We start from the raw sequence: 26,347 nt of genomic DNA on the forward strand, positions 1-26,347 counted from the left end.
AGATAACAAATTTATTGAGGGCTCAGTATACACCAAGTACTTTAGTTATGGGTGGGGCTCTTAAGAGAGATCAACATCCATGATTTAGGTCCATGATTCCACAGCTTTAAAATTTTAAATCAAATCATTAATAAAAATGCTTTTAATTAAGTTTAAATAATCCGTATTTCACTCTAAAAGAAACTTTCTTAATATTAATATATTTTTAAGGCTTACTGTTACTAAATCTCAAAAGCAAAGTAAATCAACAGTGAAAAATAAAAATACTTTCTATAAATATTTCCTTCCAAATGTGTCTTGTGTTGGCAGATTAATGATAGTTCAGAATAAAAATCATCTGTATAATGTTTTATACTTTTTCAAAATACTTTTCGAAGGGAACACTAAATTAGATGTAATAAGTTAAATAAACGTAGTATTTAAAATTTAACAACAGAAAAGTCTGACACATTGTTATATTTTTCTGTTGGTTAAAGACTATTTTATGGATGGAATAGAAATAATTTCATACAACATTTTAAAACATTCTGAAGACAAAACTTCCCCAAACAGAAAGTTAATCCAAAATGTTACCCACTGGATTTGAAAAAAAAAAAGATATGTTGAAAGAACAATCATTTTTTTCCTGAAAATAAAATTCAGTAAAATCAAAAAAATTCAACATTACAGATTAAGTTTCAGCTCTTAAAATCGGAAAACTATCTAAGAACTATATAAGACACTTTCTTTTTTAGTAACTGCATATGTATATTCATATTTACTTTTTAAGAGTAATCTTATTAAAATATAAATATCATAAGAGTTTAATACGTTTCAATAATGTACTTTTCTATTTAAACACACACATATACATACAAATATTTAGGAAGAATCCATATCACCTTCTGGTTATAGATGATTAAAAAAATCTGATAAGGTCATAGTCTTTTATTTGATCTTATATAGAAATAACTTGAAAGTTAGACACATTTTTAATCATATCGGTATATAATTGGGTCAGATTTTATTTTCAGTAATTTTTCAGTTTTTATTAGGACGATTAGCTAGTTATGAGAAAAATAATTTAAAATTAACACTCGATACTTAAGTCTAGTTAGAATAGATATGTTTATAAAACTAAATATCTAACCGATAGATATTTTGTTTCTTAGATGAGGTAGATAAATTAAAATATCCTAGAACATGATCTGAACTTAAAAAAAACCAGAAAATAGCAATCACCAATTCAACCTGTATGAATCAAATGGCTGGAGAGTTCTTTTTATTTTTGACATATATGCCATATGTTTCAAGTACAAGGCCTCTGGAATTCATTTTCTGCTCCCCCAAACCTTACTAAATTGAAATTCATATTTTTCATTTACTAACTCATTATTTAATATACCTAGGGAACTTTGCTCTTCAGACTAAAGACATTTGCGATTAAACCAAAGATTACTAGTTTTTCATTTTTTAGGTTTAAGTAGTATTTTCCTTTTACATACCTTAAATAGTAAAATGTATTACAAAAAGCTATTATCTTCAGATGTTAACAATAAATAATTACTTAGATGATAAAGAGTTAATAAAAATTTCAAGGTCTGCTAAAGAATTATGAAGCTCATCATTCATATCTTGACTTCTAAGAAAACTTTTCAGCGTATCTAAAGCGGTCATTGCCACGTTTTTTGATGGTAAAGGGAGTTCGGTTCCCAGAGATCCACCATCATCCTCTTCGTCAGAAGTATAAAATCCAGTTTCATCTGATTTACTTTCTTTGGTCCATACAGCATCACCACTTGGTGCTGCTTCACATGTCTCTAAATCATCATCCAGGGCAGCATACTCTTCTATGGATAAACCTTCAGGAAATTCCACTCCTGCCGCCTGGGCATGGACAACCAAATCAAGACCAGTGTCCGTCTCTGCATTTGTCTTGCCACTTTCTCCCTTTTGAGATTTGAATCCTGCCTCTTCATAGCTCTTAACAATAGTCTCTGGGGTGACAGCCCTCCAACAGAGATGCAATGTATCAACTGCATCTAGCAGGGAAAACATAAATTCTTTGCTGCCTTCAACAGAGCTTAAAAACTTCTTAATGAGACAATGTCGATATTTGATTTTAAGGCTTTTAATAACACCTTGTTTCATGGCTATAAGTTTGGAAGATAAACATGATGGAAAGAACGCTAACTCAATGGATTTTAGGTTTTTTACCTCTGGATGTGCAGGAAACGATTCAACAAAAATCACCACTCTTCTTTGCTGGGCTTGAAATTTCTCATCAAGCTTCCGCATCCATTGTTCAAATACAACTGAGGTCATCCGTGCCATTTTGTTAGCTTCATAATACACAGGCAATGATTTTATGCCTTTGAAACAATGTGGATTTCTGTTCTTTCCAATTATAAGCAAAGGAAGTTTCTCTGAGCCGTCCATGTTTGTCCCAACCACCAGAGTTATTCTGTCTTTGCATAACTTGCCAATTGAGCAAGTTTCTCCTTTAAATGCAAATGTATTTGTAGGCAACATTCGATAGAGCAGCCCAGTCTCTTTTACATTAAAAACATTTTTAGGATGATAATCATTTAAATAATAAGGAAGTATGTTTTGGTGCCAGACATCTGAAGGGTCTACTGATACACCTGTAGCTTCTACAGGTTGAGCTCTGAATACTAAACCATACCTGGATTTAAAGCGATCCAGCCAACCATTGCTGCACTTAAAATCATTATGTCCCAGTTTCTGGGCAAAATCATTAGCTTTTAGACGCAACATTGGACCATTAACTGGTACATTCAGACACTGGGCGATTCGATACCACCTCATTAGTGCCTCTTCCAGATCTGTGTAAAAAGCAGTTCTCAGTCTTTTTCTCTTTGGATCAAATCTCAGAGATTCAAAGGCTTCTAGAACCTTGTCTTTATTCTTCATAATAGAAGACAATGAATTTTTCTTTATTCCATATTCAGCTGCAATCTCTGCTTTTTTCTTACCACTTTCTACTGCATTTATGATGTCGATCTTTTCTTCAATGGATAGACTTTTCTTTTTCTTCACAGTTACGGGCAGAGTTGAGGCATCCACAGGAGCCTCTGCCATCTCACCCTGTGCTTATGTAGAGATGTCTTCTCTTTCTGGGTCTGTTTCTTGATGAAAATTTATTTTCCAGTATGATACAAGTTGCTGCTTTCTATTCCACTTCATATATTAAAAGTCGGTAAGTGTCTAATAGTTGTATTCCTCAGAAAATGGATGAGTAAATAATTTCTTCAAAGGATCTGAATAAGAAAAATGTTATCTGCAGCTAGAATATTTTAGAAGAGAAACTTCCTCCCCGGGACCTTGTGTAGCTCAGTTTATAGTTTATTCGGAGTTCCAGAAGTCAAGCTAAAATAGAAATCTCATTATGTCAAACCTGTCCAGTCCTGCTGATGTATTTCTGGAACTTCAATCCTTTAAGATTATCCATTTTATCCATGCGTGCATTCAACCTCCTCTTAATTCTCCACAGAAGGCCTCAGAGATAAGAAGAAAAGCATCCCGTAATTTCATGTAAAATGTTACCCATTAATTTTCAAGTCTCTTTAGGATGGAGAAGGAAATGGTAGAACCCTTCTAGGACTTGACGATATCCTCTATCTCTTGAAATATTAAAAAAACAAAACAAAACAAAAACACAACAATTTTAACAATGATATGTCAACTGAATATCAAAAAATATTTTTATTTGTTAGTTATGCTTTTAATAAGAATGAAAAGAATGGGAACATATTTCTAAAAATACAATAACTAAAGCTTCCAAGAGAAATGCTTACCTCCTAAATGGTGTCTCTGTGAAAAGCTCTCTAGCTCTGCTCTGAGCCTTTGAATTCTCACTTGCCTTTGAATGCTTTGTAATATATACTTCTGAAATAAATCAGACAAATTTAATCTGTTTTGAAAATGTGAGCTTACCAAAATTAAAGAACTAAAAATGATGCTGGATAGATCTTTGGTGGCTATTTTTTCCATGAAGTCACAAACTGCCCCCTCTGACTTCTCTAAAAGAAAAACACAGTCAGACAGTGGTCACAAGGTCCAACTTTAAATAGCACATGGGAGACAGTGTCTCTTTTATAGGAGTCTGGTACAAAATGCTTCACTAAAAATCAAACCAAGGGATTCCATTACAAATTTTAAAAATCGAAATCTTATTCTATCTAGATGCTTAAAAATCTAGTAACGTTTTATCAATTTGACACATTCGCTGGATGCACAAAGGCCAAAAATAGTTGACAAAATGCATAGGAATAAACAAATTACAGAAAAGATATAATGCAGAAAAAGAGTTAGACAAAGAATTACAAGGAGAGTGACCATGGTCTTAAACTCTCAGGACTTCCACTTCTTTATCTGTAAAATAAAGGGCTTATCATAGTGTAAGGAGATGGGCTTTGGTGCCAGACACACACGAATTGACAAGTGACTCTGCCATTTAGTACTTAATGTGATCCTGGGTAGTTTATTTAACCATCTGAAGCCTTGGCACCCTTATTTGTAAAATAAGGGTAACTACAGCACGTACCTCATGGGGTAATTGCACATTCAGTGAGACAGTGTAAAGCACTTAGCACAGTATTTTGCACCTTACAGTGTTCAATAAATGTTTGATGATCTCATCATCATTGTCTTCTCTCTAACGTTCCTTTCATCTGTGTCAATCAATAAAATTCAGAGATTTAATGAAATCGTACTTCACATAGAAGCAAGAATCCCACCTAAAACATATACTGAAAGCAGAACTCTTCTTAAGCCAAATAGTACTGTGAGAACAGTCACAGGGCCCCAGGTGGGCTCGCCTCTACCTTCCCAGGTATCATCTCCCCTACCGGAAACCACAGGCTTTGGGCCTCCTGCAGGCCAAGGAAACAAGCTAGTTTGATGAACCCGTGTTACTTCCGTGTGAGAGTGTGGGCACTCCATTCCTCTAATTTTTCTCTGTCCTCCGAGGTTTCAAGATGACACACGCATTTCTTTTTGCACAAAACTTTGTTAAAATTCCTCTGCCTTTGTCATCAAAATCAAAGAAGTAATTTTTATTATAGGAAATGCAACCAGTAAAGGCGTTTTCGTTGTTGCTGTTATTGCAAAAAAAAGGTCTTAAAAATAATTATGAGAGCCTAGAGTGTTAGTTTCTAAACTGCTTTACTTCCTGTATTCCAAAAAACACGAGAGGGAGGTAAAAGTGGATTTCAAAGCTCATACAGTTATAATGTGGTTGAATGCAGTCCAGAATCCAGGCTTTCTAATGTCAAGTCTACATTCTTTTCACTATATTACAGTGTCCTTGAATTACATGGTGTGGCTCCTCTAATGGGGGCACATTCTATGCCCCCAGCACCAAGCCAACACAGCATTTCCAATGCCTATCCAAACCTACCCCCCACCCCAAAAGGCAGTATCAGGCCTCCATAGGAGAATAGCCATTATGAATTCTGTGGACACAAATAGCAACCACATTCCATATCCAACTGTTAGGGTGGTCTGACCTTTCTAAGTAAATAAGATTTGACCATTCAACTGAAAAAAAAACAAAAAATCCTTACTCATATATGGGACCTCCCTGTATATTTTTCTGCAATTTCCTATAAATCTACAATTATTTCAAAATTAAAAATTAAAGGGCTTCCCTGGTGGCGCAGTGGTTGAGAGTCCGCCTGCCGATGCAGGGGGCGCGGGTTCGTGCCCTGGTCCGGGAAGATCCCACATGCCGTGGAGCAACTAAGCCCGTGAGCCATGGCCGCTAGGCCTGCGCGTCCGGAGCCTGTGCTCCGCAACGGGAGAGGCCACAACAGTGAGAGGCCCGCATACCGCAAAAAAAAAAAAGAAAAAAAAAAATTAAAAAATATCTTGCTCTCATTAGGAAGATACCAATCTTCAGAAATTTAGGTAGCAAGAACCAATTTCTTAAGAAAAATCAAGCAAAACTACTCTCCAAAAGAAAGAGGGAATCTTTCTTCTTTCTGTTCTTTCCTTTCTTCCTCTTTTCTCCTTTCCTTCCTTTTTCCCTTCTGCCTTATTTCATTTGTCAGAAATAAACCCTATCATCTCATATAACAAGGATTACAGAAAAGTGACTTGAATTTTCTCCCTTATCCCATCCCAAATAAAGCAATGTAATATACACAATCAGAGATTACTGATTATCTTGATCAAATTGAAAACAGTGATAAGTTTATTTAGGAAGATAGTTTTTTTCTGAAGTTAACAGTATATATTTCTTTCTGGAACGGTAGTCAAATCTACAATTTTCCATGGTAAGATGCAATATATCTTTATTCCTGAAACAACCACACTTCTAACGACAAACCAGACATGCTAAACTTTTTCCCTAGCAAAGAATAAGGCACCAATACTGCCTCATCAATGAAGCTGACATCTTCCATTCTCCCACAGTACAATGGCTGGAGTATATTTTGCAGTGAGTGATGGCAGCAGCTAATATTTCTTAGAATATTCATTCTCTCAATTAATTAATCATTCTCTCAATTAATCATTCTACCCCTTGAAAATATTACAAGAGAAATGCTGTACTACATGTTAGGAACAACCTTCTCTATGTCAACAGTAAAGCTAACTAACGACTAAAAAGAGGCAATTCACTAAAAAAGACTTACCAACTGAATTCCAAATAAAGAAAACAATGGTCAGTAATAAGAGAAATGTAAATCTTCCTTCAAAACAGGAGATACCTTTTTGTTTTTGTTTTTATTTACCAGAACAGCAGTATCTGGTGTTTGCCAGGATGCAGTAACATAGGTTGCTAGGAACCTATGTTAAATAAATTGGTACAAAGCTTATGGAGGGCAAATTAGCAATACAAGAACCTTTAAAAAAGAGGGCTTACCTGGGGGCGCAGTGGTTAAGAATCTGCCTGCCAACGCAGGGGACACAGGTTCAAGCCCTGGTCTGGCAAGATCCCACACTCTGCAGAGCAACTAAGCCCGTGCGCCACAACTACTGAGCCTGCTCTCTAGAGCCTGTGAGCCACAACTACTGAAGTTTGTTCACCTAGAGCCCATGCTCCACAACAAGAGAAGCCACCGCAACGAGAAGCCCCCGCACTGCAACGAAGAGTAGCCCCTGCTAGCCACAACTAGAGAAAGCCCACGCACAGCAACGAAGACCCAATGCAGCCAAAAATAAATTTAAATAAATAAATTTTTAAAAAACAACCTTAAAAATGTGCATAAGTTTTTTGTTGTTGTTGTTGTTTTGCGGTACGTGGGCCTCTCACTGTTGTGGCCTCTCCCGTTGCGGAGCACAGGCTCCCGACGCGCAGGCTCAGCAGCCATGGCTCACGGGCCCAGCCGCTCCGCGGCATGTTGGATCTTCCCGGACCGGGGCACGAACCCGCATCCCCTGCATCGGCAGACAGACTCTCAACCACTGCACCACCAGGGAAGCCGTGTGCATAAGTTTTATCCAGCAAGTCCATACCGAGGATTTTATCCCCTCCCCAAAAAACTGTAGATGTAAAAATAATCTAGCTTACAAATATATTCATTTTCTATTGCTGTGTAACATTAACACACATTTAATGGCTTAAAACAACACCCATTTATTATCTTACAGTTTGTAGCCAGAAGTCCAGGTGGGCTTAACTAAGTCCTCTGGTTCGGGTCTTACAGGGCAGAAATCAAGACGTCAGTCAGACTGGGCTCTTATCTAGAGGCTGGAGGAGAATCTGTTTCCAAGTTCTTTCAGGTTATTTGCAGAATTCAACTTCTGTGGTTGTGGGGCTGAGGCCCCTGGGTTTTTTGTTGGCTGTGAACAGAGACTGCTCTCAGCTCTTGGAAGCCTCTCTCAGGTACTTGCCTGTGGCCCTCTTTATTTCAGCAACAGAGAACCTTCCTCATGTCAAATCTCTTTCATGCTTCAAACCTCTCTAATTTCCTCTGCTGCCACCAGCAGGAGAAAACGCTCTGCTTTTAAAAGTTTCATGTAACCTAATTAAACTTAAAAGCTTTTCGACGGCAAAGGAAACCATACACAGAATGAAAAGACAACTTACTGAATGGGAGGAAATATTTGCAAATGATGTGACTGAGAAGGGGTTAATATCCAAAATATATAAACAGCCCATTAACTCAATATCAAAAACCAAACAACCCAATTAGAAATAGGCAGAAGACCTAATTAGACATTTTTCCAAAGAAGATATGCAGATGGCCAACAGGCACATGAAAAGACGCTCAACATCACTAATACTCAGGGAAATGCAAATTAAAACCACAATGAGATATCACATCACACCTGTCAGAAGGGCTATCATCAAAAATAATAAAAAATGTTGGCAAGGATGTGGAGAAAAGGGAACCTTTGTACACTGTTGGTGGGAATGGAAATTGATACAACCAATGTAGAAAACAGTACTGAGGTTCCTCAGAAAACTAGAAACAAAGCTATCATATGACCCAGCAATTCCAGTGCTGGATATATATCTGAAGAAAAAAAAACCCATTCATATGAAAAGATACAGACACCCCAATGTTGATAGCAGCATTATTTACAATAGCCAGGATATGGAAACAAACTAAGTGTCCATCAACAGGTGAATGGATAAAGATGTGGTATAAATATACAATGGAATATTACTCAGCCCTAAAAAAGAATGAAATTCTGCCATTTGCAATAATGTGGATGGACCTAGAGGGTATTATGCTTTGTGAAATAAGTCAGACAGAGAAAGACAAATAATCTATGATACCACTTTTGTGTGGAATCCAAAAAATAAAACAATGTAATATATATAACAAAACAGAAACAGACTCACAGATATAAAGAACAAACTAGTGACCACCACTAAGAGGGAAAGGAGGAGGTGAAAGATAGGGGTATGGGGTTAAGAGATACAAACTACTATGTATAAAATAAATAATCTGGGCTTCCCTGGTAGCGCAGTGGTTGAGAATCCGCCTACCGATGCAGGAGACACGGGTTCGTGCCCTGGTCCAGGAAGATCCCACATGCCGCGGAGCAGCTGGGCCCGTGAGCCATGGCCGCTAGGCCTGCGCGTCCGGAGCCTGTGCTCCACAATGGGAGAGGCCACAACAGTGAGAGGCCCGCATACCGCAAAATAAATAAATAAATAAATAAATAAAATAAATAATCAACAAGGATATATTGTATAGCACAGTGAAATGTAGCTATTATTTTGTAATAACTTTAAATGGAGTATAATCTATAGAAATATTGAATCACTATGTTGTACATATAAAACTAATATAATATTGTAAATCAACTATACTTCAATAAAATAAAATAAAAGGCTCATGTAGTCAGTTTAGGACCACCCAGATTATCTTCCTTTTGAGTAACTCAAAGTCAACTGATTAGTAACCTAAATTACATCTGCAAAATTCCTTTTGTATGTAATATAACATAATCATAGGAATGATATCCTGTCATGTTCACAGAGGAGGGAATTATACAAGGTGAACGTCATTGGAAGTCATCTAAGAATTCAACCACACAAGACTGTTCCTCATATTTTTGTTTTATAATTATAGACAAAACTAAAAATAATCCAAATGTGTAACAAAAAGGATTAGATAAATAAATTAAGGAATATCTATATGCTAAAATACTATTGAGTCACTGAAGGAGAATATTTAATGATATGATGGAAATTCCATAATATATTAAGTGGGAAAAGCAAAATACAAACTGTATGCCAACAAATACAACATACACTGAAAGTTACATGAGGGCAAAGGCTCATGGCTATTCCTACAGTGCTTAGCGCCCAGGCAACGGTAGGTTCTTAATAACAATCTGTTAAATAAATGAAGAAAAAAATACAGAAAAAAAGATACTGACCAAAATGTTGAATGTTAACTCTAGAAAATGGAATTATGAATAGGTTTTTTTTCTTTTAGTTAAAACAATTTCTACTCTTATGTTCTACTCATTCTACTATTCATGGGCTTGTTTAAGTGTTCCATTAATCAGTACCCTCTAATAAAGGGTTTATTTCCAGAGAAGTACACTGGGCAATCAGTAACTAAATATCTCTTCATGAAAAGGAAGCTGTCAATAAACAGTGATAAAATTACTGTGACACTACCAGAATTCCCCTAGAAAAGAAAAATAGCACCTTCTTCTTCCAAGGAAATATTGATAAGCAGAATACAGTATTCAACATCTAAAGCAAAGAGAAAAGGTTGCATGCACATTTAATTCACTCAGAAAGGAAAAATAACAATATCCTTTAATCCGTTGCCTCCTTTCCTTCCCGGTCAATAAATAAAAGATAGGCTGCCACAGTTCCCCACAAGCCAAGTAAATAAATGGTACCTGATTTTTCTAAAGCTGAATAGTAGCCAATAGCAGTGCAAAGGTAAATGAGTAGATAAGCCCCATGTCATAAGCATATGTGACAGGCAGCTAGCTATTCCCTTTTTGTCTTACTTCTCCAAACACAATGGCAATTAAAAGAAAAGTAGTAATCTTTTGTTCTTCCTAAGGAGAATGGGCAGGCAGAATTCCCCAAGCTGTAGGGAGAGGGGGAGATAGAGATAGAGAGATAGAGAGAGAGAGGGAGACGAAAAAAAAAGCCTCCATCTAAGCAAGGTTAGGTTTAAAATAGTCTTTGAGTTAGTACGAAAAATTTTCCCCAAACCCAAGAATAATGGCTACTACTTCCTTTTTCCCAAAGAAAGTGCACAGACTTTCACTGTTTTCCATCTACTACTAAGTTCCATTCTGTTCCTATATAATAAGAGCAGTAATTATCCTAGATTGGAATCCTTTTCTTATAATTAAGAAGACTAACAGGATGGCTTTGAACAGGAAAATCCACAGTAAACTGTAGAACTTAAGTTAAATGAATCGGCATATATATTCACCCATTTAAGATAAGGGCCCTTTAACCACAGATTTATGTTTTGGGATTTCATTACAGTTTTTGTCAGAGAAGGTGTCCTGGAGATTTCAGACAATAAATATTGTTATTTACTTTTGAAATATTCGTGGTGTCTCTTCACAGATATGGGAAAGATTATCTGTACAGGGATGTACAGTTCACTACGCTGAAACTACCTACACATTTGGAGAAGCAGAGTTCTGCCTTCGGGCACTTAGTCATTAAAAATGTCTTTTCAACTAATGCGACAAGGCAGGTGAGAATTATGGTCTAAAGAGGGGTAGGTCCCACGGAGTGCACTGTTACCTTGGCATTCCTGCAAGTGAAATGGTGGTGAAAATGAGCACCCAAGGCTGTCAAAGTAAAAGCGGAGTCCGGAACCTTGAAGGGAGATGCGCTCGGCTGGATCACCGGTATGTACTGTATGTAACTGAGCTTCAGGTTTGTCTAGCACCACTGCAGAGCCATACGGTGCTGGGGACAGGGAGAATATCCGAAGTACAATTGGGGCCTCCACTTAGGAAACGACAAAGGGATCTGAGAGAAGGACTGTTCGTTGGCTTCTGTAGACAGGGCAGTGATCTACTCAAGTAACGGAGAGAGCAAAGAAAGCAGAAATCAGTCCTCTGGATAAACAGGAGCAGGAAAGAACAGTATCATGGATCCACTGTCTGCGAGCGAGCAGAGCAGACGGTGATCACAAAGATAGAGCAAATCATAAGAACTCAGGGATGCTGGGCGAGGGGGTCTGGTCTTCCTGAAGCGGGTGGGCGTGAGTGACGTGGCCAGAGGGTGGCTTTCCAGGCACTGGGGAAGGAGAGTGAGGCGCCCACATCCCGTCTGCTCCCCAAACCCCGCATTCCCCCCACCCTCCCACCTCCCACGGGGCTGGAATAACCTTCTACGTGCTCTCTGGCAGCTGAGAAAGAAGCTTGGCTCTCCTGTGATTGCGAGACGGTGAGCTACGTCCACCTCCACCCTCCCGCCACCAGCTCACCGTCTGTTGGGGGGACGCCTAATACGTGAGGCTGGGGTGTGTGGGTGAGAAAAGGATGCCGAGGGCTCCTGGACCTCCGACCACTCAAGACTAGGCCGGCGCGCCCTTCGGCAAGCTCCCAGCTCTGGCAGGTACATCTGGACCCGCGCTCACACCCCCCCAGTGATCTAACCACAGCCAGAAAATTACCCGGGCAAAGGCGCCAGCTGAGTCCCGGATGTGGTTGCTAGGGGCCGCAGCGGGAGGGGCGGGGCCCGCCTCCTGGAACGGGGCGGAGGGGGCGGAGGGGGAAGCGCGCTGGCACCATCGAGACGAGGCTGGGCGGGCCAGACTGAGGGAGAGAGAGGCCGTCCAAGGCTACGAACAACGCTACTTCCGGCCCCCTCACTTCCGGCTCCGCTGCTCTCGGTGGTGGTGCTGTAGGCCTGGTGGGGCTGTTGCCGGTCTGAGTGTCTTCGGCGGTTGGTCAGTGTGAGGCTGTGACAGCTGCTGTTGCTTCCCGCCCCCGAGGAGCCGAGGTGCGTGGGAGAAGGGGAAGAAGGAAAAGGCCCGGGTCGCGTTTCTGCTCACTTCTTTCCAGGGCTGAGGCGACTCCGGAGAGCAGAGGCAGGGATAATCCTCGACGTGCGAGCTGCCGGCTTCCCTGCAGACAGGTGAGGGCGGAGCTGGCCGGGTGGGAAAGAGGCGGGCGAATGCTTCTCCGAGATGGTTGGCGGGGCTGGACACGTTGCCTCTGGGGCTCGCAGTTCCGGACTTCCATAGGGCACTTATGTCCTTAGTCTGTGTGTGCCATCTCTCTCTGCCCAGGTATTCGGCCTTGGCTTTCTGCCCCTTCGTTCCTCTTGTCCCCCTGAGTGTGCCCCCGAAACAGCCGGGTGAAGGGGTAGGACTGGCCTTCCCAGGGCGGCACCCTCCCGGTTTTGCATGTATTGAGTGGGGAAAGGGGTTGCAGGATCCAGGTCTTTCTCGACTAAGTCTCGGAGCGGGCCACCTTCAGGTTTGGTGTCCAGCCTTTATTGCTCTCCTTCTTTCCCTGAATCCCCTATTTCTCCTCTCCCGCAGTGAGAGGAAGGGAGATAGGGATAGACCCTGCGAGAGGTTCCTCGGGCAGTGGTGCAGGGAGGAGCCTTGCCTGTGAAATGTCCCAAGCCTGACTGCTTGCGAGGACGTCCAAGGAATGCTGGAGTTTGGGAAGGAAGTTGTGCTGTCGTCTCGTCCGTTCCTCTTTGCCAAGTTACTACTGTTTACGTGTCTAGGAAAAAGGAAAGAGGGTTTTGTTTTGTTTTGTTTTGTTTTAAGAACAGTTTCTAGACGCTTTTCCCTTTTACTTTATTTTATTATTACTTCCTTTGTTTTATTCTCATCTCCCTCTTGAGCCCTTTGATCTCAAAAGGTTTGTAGTTAACACTTCTTGCAGATCCTTTAGCCACCCCGTTTGAGGATTTCTGGCCCCCTCCCTTCCTTTTTTCTCCTAGATTAAAGCATATAATTTCTCTCAGTCGGTTCTTAAGGAAAAAATGGAAGATTTGCAGGACTTTGGTTAAGCTTGTGCTTTCACCTGCAACTGTGGCAGGTGTGTGTTCACATTTGCCATTTAATTAACTTCACTGGCGTGGGAATGTGCACCAAAATTGGTTACCTTAAGTCGTTCCTTGTTAAGGTTTCAGGAATTGGCCATTTTATTGCTGTTGTCTGAGAGTGAATGCAACAGACTACATGTTCAGTACTGTTTTAATTCCACTTTTCTTTTGTTAGTCCTGTGTTTTTTTGTTTTCCCCACTCAACATGACCAACATCCTCTCCCAACCACCACGTCTAACACTCATTATCTGAGAAAACAAAATATTTCTAATCTTGTTTTATTTTCTGGATTAAAATCTCGGGCTCAGTTACTTTCATTCCTTTTCAAATTGATAAATTAGTTTGCCTTAATCCTGGGTCATGCCTTTGGGGACTGTGGTCTAGTGGTCAGTGATTTTCAGGGGACTTCCTCATCCCCACCCCTGAAATTAAGTGCACAGTTTTGTTTTCAGTGCATTTTCTCCTTTCTGGGGAGAATATCCATTCTTTTATCAAATTCTCAAAGGAGATATATAACCCCCAGGTAGATTAAAAGCCACTCCTTAGACAGTGTCTTGAAGTTAATGACAACTTTTTTTGTGGAGCTACTACTTTTTCAAACTGTACATAGCTAGTTTGGGCACCAAGGAGAGTAGAATGCAGAGATTCCAGTGATGAAATCTCTAGCTACTTCAAAATTTCAGTGTTTCTAAATTTCTTCCTAGACCTAGAGAAGGAAGTAAGACTGCCTGTTTATTTAGTTCCTGGTTTGTGGTTTCCAGGTTTCTTTTTAGGGGTAAGTATTTGTGGCCAATGTTGTGGAGATCCAGTGGATTTATAAATTAATACAATTATTATTATTTAATACATATTTAATATCACCAACCTACTGGGTAAAGATCAGAGTAAAAGTTAAAATTTCGGGTGTACTTTGTTTTCATTTTCTTCTTTTTCACTTGAGGCATCTATCTACCTGGGGCTTCGGCTTTGTTCAGAAGGGCAAATGATGTTTCAGTGGTGTGGTCTGTAAGCCTTTGGCATGTTGCTGCCCATCTCGACATCTCCTTTCCCTCCATATTACCTCTATATTAGGAATTTAATGATCGTTCTCTTTTGTGACTAAGTTAGTATCCTTCCAAACTTGATGTAAGTTTAGAGTGCATATTTGAACTTAGTGATTTGATGGTAAAGTGTTTGTTGATCAAGGGTTGACGTTCTAAAATGTTTGACACCTGTTTCATAGAATGTTAGAACTTGAAGAGACCTATACAGCTCATCATAGTCCATATGGAGTAACCAGTGTATTCTGCGCACAAAATAATTTTCCCTCTGTCTAGCATCCTCACTTTGGGGGGCAGAAAACATAAGTTTATAAAGAGTCAATTATGCTGAATTAGTTTCCTTCTAAGGTAATGACAAAGTCAGAAGATTGATTATATCTGACACCATAACAACAGTTAACATTTGTTTGCTTACTGTGTGCCAGGCATTATGCTAAGTGCTTTATATGATTATCTCATCCAATCCTCACAGCAACCTTAATAAAGTGTCTAAATTTTTCATTTTTGTAGATGAAGACATTGAAACTAAATGATTAACTGAAGCTAAAGTAACCTGCTCAGAATTACACTGATCAAGCCAGGATTGAACCTAGGTTATCTGAATCCACACTATGAGCTCTTAACTACTACTCTAGGCTGCTTCTACCATATTTTCTTTAAATCTTTTATTGGCATGTGTTGGGGTATCTCACCTGATTTTCTATCAGACATTAAGTAAAGAAGGTCTTTTCCTTTATTAATCTTCAGTAGCTGAACACCTGGTTGAATATCATACCAAAAAGTATGACAAAAAGAAACGAATTTGGAGGAGGCCTATGGAGTGTTATTTGATAGTTTTCCCACAGGGTGGTTATAAATCTGTGTATGTGTCTGTCTGGTGTGTGTGTGTGTGTGTGTGTGTGTTTGTGTGTGTATGTATGATGACATATGATGAGTGGAAAATGTGAAAATAAAGGTTTTAAGTAATAGACTTGGCATTGTAAGAGTCTGGAGGTATAAATACATTCCAGAAAGAGAACTTTGGGTTGGGGTAAGGAATAAATTCAGGATGGAGGAAGGAGTAAATTTGATAGGGAATTTAAGATAATATGGCTGTGGATGAAAAACTAACAATATATGTGCAGATTGGAAACAGTAGTCCCACAAAATATGGATGATGATGACGTAGGGACCATAACAGTGTAAAAGTCAGATATATACCAGCATTCTTTCTAGGAGGTATGAAAAAGACTATAAAACAAAGGAACCTGAAAATAATCTTGTTCTCTTTAGTCTCTAGCTGTAGGCAGTCATGGAAGCCAGTGATTAGCTCTTACGGATTCTCAGCTGTTTTCTACAAGACAAAAGTCTACATTTTCTTTTTCTCGTTTCTTTTCTCTTTCATCTTCTCTCCATCCCTTATTTCCCTCTCTTCCATTACTTCTAAACTTTTGTCTTAAGATGGTTCTAGGCAGATGTTGCTGGAAATTGCTCAGATCTTTTGTGAAAATATGGTAACATCTTTGCCATATTATCACCTGAGAGTTTTTCTTTTGTTTCATTTTTTGTATATGTATGATGGCATTGGACTAACAGCTCCTTGATGTTCAGGCTTGATCCTTTTTGATCCTTTGGGGAACTGTGACATCACTGTCTTTGAAGCAGGATCATAAGAATAACAGAGTTGGTGGTGAGACCTAAATCATCCAGAGGAGGGAGTCATTTGGCCAACTCCAGTGTCTGCCTACATGAGATAGTGTGTTAGAGCAAAGTTTCCAAACTTCTGCGTCATGGCACACATAAAAATGATTATTTGTATGGCAGACTCCCCAGCTCCCTGTAGGCCGAGGGGGCCATGGAGAGAGGGTATCAATATTTCAGCACATCTGTAATCCATTCTTTTTTCTTTTTTAAAAATTTATTTATTTTTGGCTGCGCTGGGTCTTTCGTTGCTGCACACGGACTTTCTCTAGTTTCAGTGAATGGGGACTATGCTTCATTGTGGTGCGTGGGCTTCTCATTGCGGTGGCTTCTCTTGCTGCAGAGCACGGGCTCTAGGCGCACAGGCTTCAGTAGTTGTGGCACATGAGCTCAGTAGTTGTGGCTAACGGTCTCTAGACCGCAGGCTCAGTAGTTGTGGCGCACGGGCTGAGTTGCTCTGCGGCAACTAAGGGATCTTAGTTGCTGCGGAGCAACAACTAAGAATGGGAATTTCCCGGACCAGGGCTCGAACCTGTGTCCCCTGCCTTCCCACCAGGGAAGTCCCTGTAATCCATTCTTGGCATATTGATTGGAAAGCTTAGTCCAAGAGAGGAGGAATATGATACTCTTTAATACCTTCTTTTTATTTAGCATATATAATTTACAAAGCATTTTCACATATATTCTCATTTTAATTTTACTCCAGCCGTCTCAAGTAGGTAAGAGCAGATAACGTTACCATGTTAGAAATGAAGAAATTTAGATTTTAGATGAAGTACTTTACATAAGGTCACACATCTAATAAGGGATGGATCAGGAATTCACATCCCAGATGGAAAGAGTCCCTGGGGGTTAAGCCAATGTAACGTAACCTCTAGGATGGCTGGGATTCTGTTTTGTTTCAGAGCTCTCCCCTTCAATATCTAGGGCAGCGCCAGGCACATAGAAGTCCGTAATAGTTGTCATTTATCGAGTGCTACTCTTTCTAGACATTATGCTTTATAGATGCTATCTGTGTATTAGGTACTCTTATTTTCTATAAACAAATGAAGAAACAGGTATAGAAACCAGCAGAAGTAATTAGTCCAAGGTCATCCAAATTGTAAAAGGAGAACCACAGACTCATAAAGTTGCTTGACTCCAAAGCTTGTACTCTTTTTCACTATAGTGACTAATGATTCCATGATATTGTGGGGTAGAGATTGGGTTCCAGTTAAAGTGTATGACATTGGTGGCAGAGGGTGGTCGTGATGGTGGTGAAAGGGAGGTAAGCAAGAGGACTATTAAGTGTTTATTTTGGTCAGCCTTGAGGTAGAGTTCTAGATATGATAGCTTTCTAATAGGATTCTCAAGGTCTTTGGGATGGGGATGGGGTAGAAGAGAAATATGATAAAACTCACAGAGAGTAACTTGGGCCATTGGTGCGCCATCTAACAAAAGGGTTAAAAATGTAGATCCTCTTCATATATGGCTAAATGTTAATTATAGATTATTTCTTAAAGTAGGTTTACAGATTATTTTCATTTTCCTCTTTCTGTATTTCCTAATTTTTCTGTACAGTGTTTAATTAATTTTAAAATTAAAAATATTTTAAATTTTACAAGTAAGATATATCTTGAAATAAAAATTCAAATAATATAATAAGCAGATGAAATGAAAGCTTCTGCTTCTTTAATCCCTCTATCCCCCACACTGGCTCTCAGTTAATTCACAAGGTGGTTGTTTGGGATTAGATGAAATATACAAGGAAGCTCTAAACTGCTCCTGTCCAATAGAGTAGCCACTAGCCACTTGTGACTATTTAAATTAGTTATGATAAAATAGGATAAAAATTCAGTTCCTCAGTCAAACCAATCACGTATCAAGTGCTCAGTAGCCACGTGTGGCTAGTGGCTACTTTACTGACTAGTGCAGGTATTGAATATTTCCAAGGACATTGGCCAGCCCTGCTAAAACTTTAAAATACTGTATGATTAGTGACATAATAAATATACTATTGAAACAAGATTTTTTAAACTCTGTGTTCCGCGTGGTGCCTAGTAGTTTTTGTTGTAGTTGATGAAATATTACTGCCATGTTCTGTCTCAGCTTTTTGTTTTAACTAAATACAGATGGTCAAAGTCTAACGTTTTTCTTGGATATTTGGCAATTATAGTTAGCTGCTTTACTAGGATAAAGATGTCAGCTTTTCTAAGGACGTGAGTGTTTTCTGTCTCGTCTGAGCTCTATATCTATATATTTTGCTTTCTAGTTGGCACCTCTTTTGCATATATTAGAGATATCGCAAATACAAGGTCTAAAACTAAACTGATTTTTCCCTCACTCCCAAAGCCCCCCCAAAATGTTGGTTCTCTTTCTTTGTTTTTATTTCCGTGAATGACTCCATTATTTTTCCAGTTGGAAAATCCAGGACAGTGGGAGTGATCTTAATAACTCCCTCTCCCTTATACGTCTAGTCTGTCAACACGTTTTATTAATCTTACTTTCTAAATATCTCTTAAATCTGTCTACTACTTCCCATTTCCACTACCACCACTTTAGTTTGTTACCATCATCTTGCCTGAAATTTCTACAGTAGCCTTCATTCTTGTCTACCCACTTCTGTTTCAACCCCTCTCTAATCCAGTATCCATCCTGAAGGCACAGTGATTTATTTTGAAACACACGTCTGATTGTCACTCTTCCCTCCTCTTCCCCAGTCTTTTTATGGCTTCTCATTGCTTTTAGAATAAAAACAAAACTCCTTAACAATGGTCCAGACTTATTTTTTATCATGTTCTGCTTAACTCTTCATTTCACCCATGCTGGCCTTCGTTAGTCCCTTTGTACTTGTCTTGCTCCTTTCATTACATGGCTTTTGCACATGCTTTTCTCCCTGTCTTTACCACTCTTTCTTTTCTTTCATTTCACTTGTTGGCTCTTAGCTATCCTTCACACCTCAACTGAAGTTTTGCTTCTTGAGGAAATATCCTGACCTCCCAGATGAGGTAGTAATGTCATATGTTTTCCACAGTTGCCGTTTACATTTATATGTGTGACTGTATGATTGTCTTTCTCTTCTGCTACCACCATATCCATGCAGATACGGACCACATCTTATTTTCTTTTCTGGCTCATTATTGACTCCCAAGGACCTAGACTAGTGCCTGACACCTGAATATTGATTGAATTTCCAAGTTGATAGTATTAAAGATTTCAGTTCATGGAGTTTTGCCATACAGGATTTTAAATATAAATATTTATAAATATATTAGTTAAACTGCCAGTTAACGCTGTTTTTTCCAAGTACATGAAAATAATTTTTTTTCTTTTTTATTGGGGTATAGTTGCTTCACAATGTTATGTCAGTTCCTGCTGCACAACAAAGTGAATCAGCTATATGTGTACATATATCCCCTCCCTCTTGGACCTCCCTCCCTCCTCCATCCCGTGCATCTTAGTCACCACAGAGCGCTGAGCTGAGCTCCCTGCAGGTTCCCACTAGCTATCCGTTTTACACATGGTAGTGTATATACATCAAACCGAATCTCCCAGTTCATCCCACACCCCCCTTCCCCACCTCCATGTCCACACATCCCTTTTCTACATCTGCATCTCTATTTTTGCCATGCAGATAGGTTCATCTGTACCATTTTTCTAGATTCCACATACATGTGTTTATATATGATATTTGTTTTTCACCTTCTGACTTACTTCACTCTGTATGATAGACTCTAGATCCATCTATGTCTCTACAAATGACACAATTTCATTCCTTTTTATGGCTGAGTAATATTCCATTGTATATATGTACCACATCTTCTTTATCTCTTCATCTGTTGATGGGCATTTAGGTTGCTTCCATGTCCTGGCTGTTGTAAATAGTGCTGCAATGAACATTGGGGTGCATACATGTAAAAGAATGAAATTTTTAGGGCTTCTCTGGTGGCGCAGTGGTTGAGAGTCCGCCTGCCGATGCAGGGGACACAGATTCATGCCCCGGTCCGGGAAGATCCCATGTGCCGCGGAGCGGCTGGGCCCGTGAGCCATGGCCGCTGAGCCTGTGCGTCCGGAGCCTGTGCTCCGCAACGGGAGAGGCCACAACAGTGAGAGGCCCACATACCACCAAAAAAAAAAAAAAAAAAAAGAATGAAATATTTTAATAATATAAATTTATATTATTAATATTAATTATTAAAAACAATTATAAAATAATAATATAGCACAGTAGTCTTAGATTATTTTATAATAAACTCTTATTTTAGAATCATTTTAGATTTACAGAATTACTGTAGAGATAGTATACAGATTCCTATATACACCATGTCCAATTTCTTACATTATTAACATATTACATTAGTATGGTACATTTGTCACAGTTCATGAACCAGTATTTATACATTATTAGATAACATATGTTCAGATTGCCTCAGTTTTCTCCTAATGACCTTTTTCTATACCAGGATTCTATGCAGGAATAAATCCTGGTTATCATGTGTCCTCTTAGCTTTAACAGTTTCTCGGACTCCTCATTTTTGATGACAAGTTGATAGTTTTGAGGATTGCTGGTCAGATGTTTTGTAGACTGTCCCTCAGTTGGGATTTGGCTGATTCTTTTCTCATGATTAGACTGGGTAATGTGTTTTGGGGAGAAAGACAACAGAGGTAAAGTGCCATTCTTATCGTATATCAAGAGTAAATACTATCAATATGCCTTACCACTGTTGATATTAACCTTGATCACCTGGCTTAAGACAATGTTTGTCAAGTTTGTACCTTGTAAAGTTACTTTTCCTCTCCTCCCTTTGCATATTGTACTTTTTAGAAGAAAGTCATTATGTGAAGTGCACACTTAATGTGTGGGGAATTATGTTCTACCTCTGTAACAGTGGAGTGTGTACATAAATTTTTTGGAATTCTGCAAGGGAGATTTGCCTCTTCTCTCCCAGTTAATTTATTCAATCATTTATTTATATCAGCATTGACTCATGGTTATTTATTTTATACTTTGCATTATAATCCAGTATTACTTTATTTTATTGCTCAAATTGTTCCAGCTTTGGCCACTGGAAGCTCTTTCAGTTGGTTCCTATATTCTTTTGAGCTTTTGCTGTTGTTCTGTTATGGTGGGTTTTTTTAAAGCACGTTCTTACTTTCCAGAACTACAAGATACTCCAGGCTCATCTTGTATATAATCCTGCCCCAGTCCTAGAATCAACCATTTCTCCAAGGAGCACTGGTTCCCTTTATTGGGGAATGGTATTAGAAACCAAGATCTGGGCACTATGTGTGCTCATTGTTGCTGGAGTTGCTTCTAGGAAATATACACTAACTCATGTATATACACATATCTATAAATATTTCTGTGTGTAACTATCTATATTATTAAGCTGTCTTCTTAGATTATTTCCTCTGAGCTTTTTCCCAGTGAAAAAATTACCTGTGAACATTGAGGGGTTTATTTTATATGGTTTTGGGAATTAATACAGAATTTTAAAGTAACTCTCCAATTCTCTTGGTTGGCTTCATTGCCAGTGTTCTGGACCTTAGCTAGGCGTTTGTGAAGAACGAGGCCACAGTACACTGAATAATTTAGAGTTTATTTACAGTTAGTTTTCTTTTCAGGGAGTAATTTAGTTTTGAGAGTCTTATCATTTTACCTCTCATTAGTTCCTCTGTAACACAATCTGAATGGGGAAAATAAAAAGACTTCTCCAAACTGTTAATTTTGTCACTTGGTTAGAAGGTGGTATAATGGTGAGGATGAGAATAGTTAAATTTCTGTTGATTTTTAAATTGTTTCTCATTACTGCATATAATTGAGAATTAACTATTTTGTCAAAGCTTTCTACTTTTGAATTATCTAGACTGATGTATTTATCTTATTGAGCAACGTGAACTTAATTTATCACTGTCTAAAAGGATTTAGGAGTATCTAACAAAATAGCTTTTACAGATACCAGATAGTTGTTGACATAAAGACAGCAGTAGATTGTAGATGATTCTTTATCTTACTCTTGATTATTCTACTTATCAAAGAAAATGTAATATACTTTGAACATATTGTGTGGTAAACCATTTTTAGTTTAGTATCATTTGCATTGACAATAGGGAAAAGGATCTTTCCTCCATGTTAAGGAAACTACCATCATAAAAAAAACCCACTATTTTAAATTGTTTTGACCAAAACAGAAAACTAATGTATTTTAGATACTATTTTTCACTCTTAGCACATATATTTAATGTAGTCACTATGTATTTTAACTCTAAATTTTTTACTGTAAACAAGTCAGTTCAACTTGAAAATTAATATTGAATTATGAAGTTAAAACAAATCTTACCATTCTCTTCCTGTTTAATCCATGAGCAAGAAAAGATAGACATATTTGAGTGAAAGAAATAGAGCCATTTTCTTTAATCTCTAACCAGTCTCTGAAATCAGTGATATACCCAGTCTAGAGAAGCTAAGCAAGTTCAGACCAAAGCAAGCCCAAGTTTTGCTACTTTTTGCCCTCAGTTTTCTGTATTTACCTCCCTAGCATTGTCCTTGAGTTCCAGTCAGAACTCCTTACTCCCATACGTCAAAATTATTTATAGTACTTCTCCAACTTTTTTACTGAAGTACCCCTAGGAAGAATAACTCTTCAGATATTCCTTTGGAGATTCGTATTTCATCATAAAAATTCAAGAAATTTCTTAGAAGGCTTAAGTGTATTTTATTCAAGTGAATTTTGTTTTAGATTCCATAACAGCATACTTATTTTCATTTAAAAAAAGTGTAAATTCTCATTCCACTATGATGTGCTGTGTTTATCCTGTTTATGTCTGCCCTGTTTATATCTGCTCTCCTGTGCCCTGAGCATGCCATTTCAGATCCCCTGTGGTATGTGAGCACCTTAATTTGAAATGTACTCATTTTATAATTTCTATTCAACATTCATCCTTTAGTATTATAATTCTGAATCTTTAACTCATGGAGATTGTAAATGCAGTTTTTTCTTTTCTGGTATCCGTGGCGTATTTTGTTTCTTCTTATCTTCTAGGATCCTGGCAAGTCTCTTACCTCCTGCCCTCTCTTTCCTGGGTCCTTGGAAAGACCTTAAATGCACTTAACAGTTGTAGGATATAAAATTCTCCCTCACTAAATTCTGGTTAAAGTTCTTATATAGTTTCCCTCTATAAACTGAATAGACCTAGTCTATTCAGTTTATAGAAAACAAAATGTGATTTTGATAATAAATCAAAAACAACTCCAAAAAGTTGGATGAATTATAAACTTCAGGTAATATTAGTTATGCTTTTTTTTTTTACAAATGTTAATTAGTAATTCACTTTATAGGTCATTGGTTCTTACACTCATTAGTTAATGGATACCCCTGGCTGATTTATAGAAGTAGAGCCCCAGAGATGACTTGAGGCATATTTGGCCTCCAGTATAAACCAGTCTGTAAAACCTCAACATTGATGGCAGTTTTGTAATAATGATTTATCATTTTATTTTGAAGACAAATTTAAAGATAACTTTAAATTCATGTAAAGATCAGAACACATGTATCTTTTTTTTTTTTTTTTTTTTTTTTTTGCGGTATGCGGGCCTCTCACTGTTGTGGCCTCTCCCGTTGCGGAGCACAGGCTCCGGACACGCAGGCCTAGCGGCCATGGCTCACGGGCTTAGTTGCTCCGCGGCATGTGGGATCTTCCCGGACCAGGGCACGAACCCGTGTCTCCTGCATCGGCAGGCGGATTCTCAACCACTGCGCCACCAGGGAAGCCCAGAACACATGTATCTTAAACAGCACATTCAAGTCATTAACTTTTTTTTTTGGTTTCCCATAATTATAAGTTTTTTTTCTTCCAGTTTTATTGAGATATGATTGACATATAGCACATATAAGTTTAAGGTGTACAGCATAATGATTTGATTTACATACATCATGAAGTGATTATCACAGTAAGTTCAGTGAGTAAGTCATTAACCTTAAATCTTGTTGTCATTCCCTATGTGTGTCCATTATTAAAGTTATGAACAAACTTTTAAAAAATGTGAAGGTAAGAGCATTTAAATAATATGAATAAAACACAGACTTAGTACCTGACTCCGTAGTTCTCAGAAGTTTGATTCCCTGTTTCCCTATCTGCTTGGAGTTATTTGGTCTTTTTAAAATATATATATACTTATTGGTTTATTATATAGTAAAGGATATGATAAAAGATACAGATAGATAGCCAGATGGAAAGGACATTGGGCATGATCTGGAAGTGTTCTGAGTACAGGAGCTTCTGTCTCTGTGAGTTGGGGTGTTCCATGATCCCAGGACATGGATGTGTTCACCACAGAATTTCTCCAAACCCCATAGTTGGGGGATTTTTGTGGAGGCTTCCTCACTAGCCCCTTTCACCTCTGAAAGTTCCAAACTTCTAATCATGGCTTGGTCTTCCTGGTGACCAGCCCCATTCTAAAGCTATCATTTGGTCTTTTTTTGAGCTGGATGATAATGATATATTTTGTTAATTGGTGCTACTGATGAATACAGGGGAGCAGATGATAATTCCTATTTCACAAGAAAGTAGAAGACAGCAAAAATGAACTGCCTTAATTTTCTTCTGTTTTCCATTCCATTCCTCACTATTTCCATGGGTTCCTTCCTTCTCTCACTCTTCCTTCTATCTAAGGAAGAGATTTCCTCCTTCTGTCTAAGGGTAATTCCTCTACCTTTGCTCAGCATTCCTTACTGTTCTTTAAAAACTTCTATTTTGATCTAATTTTAGACTTGCAGAAATGGTACAAAGAGTTGCTTTATATTCCTTACCCTACTTCCCATAATGCTAACGTCTTACATAACCATAATATAATTATCAAGAATAAGAAATTAGGGGCTTCCCTGGTGGCGCAGTGGTTAAGAATCAGCCTGCCAACGCAGGAGACATGGGTTTGAGCCCTGGTCTGGGAAGGTCCCACATACAGAGCAATGAAGCCTGTGCGCCACAACTACTGAGCCTGCACACCACAACTACTAAAGCCCACATGCCTGAAGCCCATGCTGCACAAAAGAAGCCACTGCAACGAAGAGAAGCCCCTGCTCGCTGCAACTAGAGAAGGCCTGTGTGTACCAACAAAGACCCAATGCAGCCAAAAGTAAAAAAAATAAATAAATTTATATTTTAAAAAAGAATAGGAAATTAACATTGGTATAATATTATTAACTGAACTACAGACCTTATTGGAATTTCACCAAATTTTCAACTAGCTGTCCTTTTTCTGCTGCAGGATTATGTCTAGGAACCCATATTGAGTTTGGTTATTTCTCCATAGTCTCTTTCAATCTGTACATTTCTCACACTTTCCTGGTCTTCATGACCATGACACTTTGAGGAGAACTGGTCAGTTATTTTGTAGAATGTTCCTCAGTTTGGGTTTGTCCAATGTTTTCACATGATTGGACTGAGTTAATGCATTTGGGGAAAGAATACCACAAAAAATAATGTTGTCCTTTTCAGTGCAATGTATCAGGGACTATGCTCTTGATATGTCTTACTACTGGTGATCAGTTAAGTTAGATCTGCTGAGTTTCTTCACTGTGAACTGTGAGTTTCTCCACTTAACTGTCTTTCTTTTTTCAGTTAAGTACCTTGTGGGAAATATTGGAGATTATGTAAATGCTGTTTCTCGTCAAACTTTTGCTCTCTAATTTTAGCATCCATCAGTGAATCTTTCTGCAACACTTATAACTGTCATGTTTGCCTGGTGGAGAGTTCTGGTTTTCTCTTTCTTTTCTGTGTTTATTGAGATTCTGTTGTGAGGAATTGTCACTTTACCCCCATTTACCTGTTTATTTGATTATTTATTTCTATCAGTATGGATTCATTAATATTTGTTTTATTCTAGGAGTTTCAATTCAGTGCTATCACTATTTGTTGCTCAGGATGTCTCAGCGTTGGCCATTAGGGGCCTTCAGGTTGGGTCCTTTTTTCTTTCATCAAGCCCCTGTCCTTTTTTGAATTTTTTCTTATTTTCTGACACCAGAAAAATGCCCCAGGCTCCTCTTGTATTTTCCTTGCCCCAGTATTAGAATCAACCACTTTTCCTTAAGAGTTGTGGTTCCTTTTATTGGAGAATGGTGTTTAGAGACCAAGATTTGAGCACCAAGTGTACTCATTGTTACTGGGTATCACTGCTTCTAG

At 38.5% G+C, this 26,347-nt stretch overlaps 2 protein-coding genes across 13 annotated transcripts in view; one reads left to right on the forward strand and one right to left on the reverse strand.

The window, feature by feature from the left end:
* Positions 1-1,165: 1,165 nt before the first annotated feature.
* TIGD4 (tigger transposable element derived 4) lies at positions 1,166-12,739 on the reverse strand. Of its 5 annotated transcripts, none has more exons than XM_067035667.1 (4): positions 12,075-12,739; positions 11,195-11,470; positions 3,798-3,888; positions 1,543-3,623 (listed from the first exon to the last, which is right to left on the reverse strand). In XM_067035667.1, exon 4 carries the CDS (start codon positions 3,079-3,081, stop codon positions 1,543-1,545), a length of 1,539 nt encoding a protein of 512 aa, XP_066891768.1. In that variant the 5' UTR covers positions 3,082-3,623; positions 3,798-3,888; positions 11,195-11,470; positions 12,075-12,739. The 5 variants fall into 5 exon arrangements, with proteins under 5 accessions (XP_066891769.1, XP_066891768.1, XP_066891770.1 ...); XM_067035669.1 differs by lacking the exon at positions 12,075-12,739 and adding an exon at positions 11,787-11,903; XM_067035668.1 differs by lacking the exon at positions 11,195-11,470 and having other exon boundaries at positions 1,166-3,623.
* ARFIP1 (ADP ribosylation factor interacting protein 1) overlaps positions 12,219-26,347 on the forward strand; it is a 125,623-nt gene continuing 111,494 nt past the window's right edge. For 3 of the 8 annotated variants that reach the window (XM_067035675.1, XM_067035674.1, XM_067035677.1), the window contains exon 1: positions 12,253-12,403. The gene's annotated coding sequence lies outside the window, so the exon portion shown is untranslated. Of the gene's footprint in view, positions 12,539-26,347 lie in introns of all 8 variants that reach the window. The other 5 variants (XM_059066693.2, XM_067035676.1, XM_059066690.2 and 2 more) reach the window with 4 other exon arrangements.

This window comes from Kogia breviceps, chromosome 6 (genome assembly GCF_026419965.1).
Source record: "Kogia breviceps isolate mKogBre1 chromosome 6, mKogBre1 haplotype 1, whole genome shotgun sequence".
Classification (NCBI taxonomy): Eukaryota; Metazoa; Chordata; class Mammalia; order Artiodactyla; family Physeteridae; genus Kogia; species Kogia breviceps.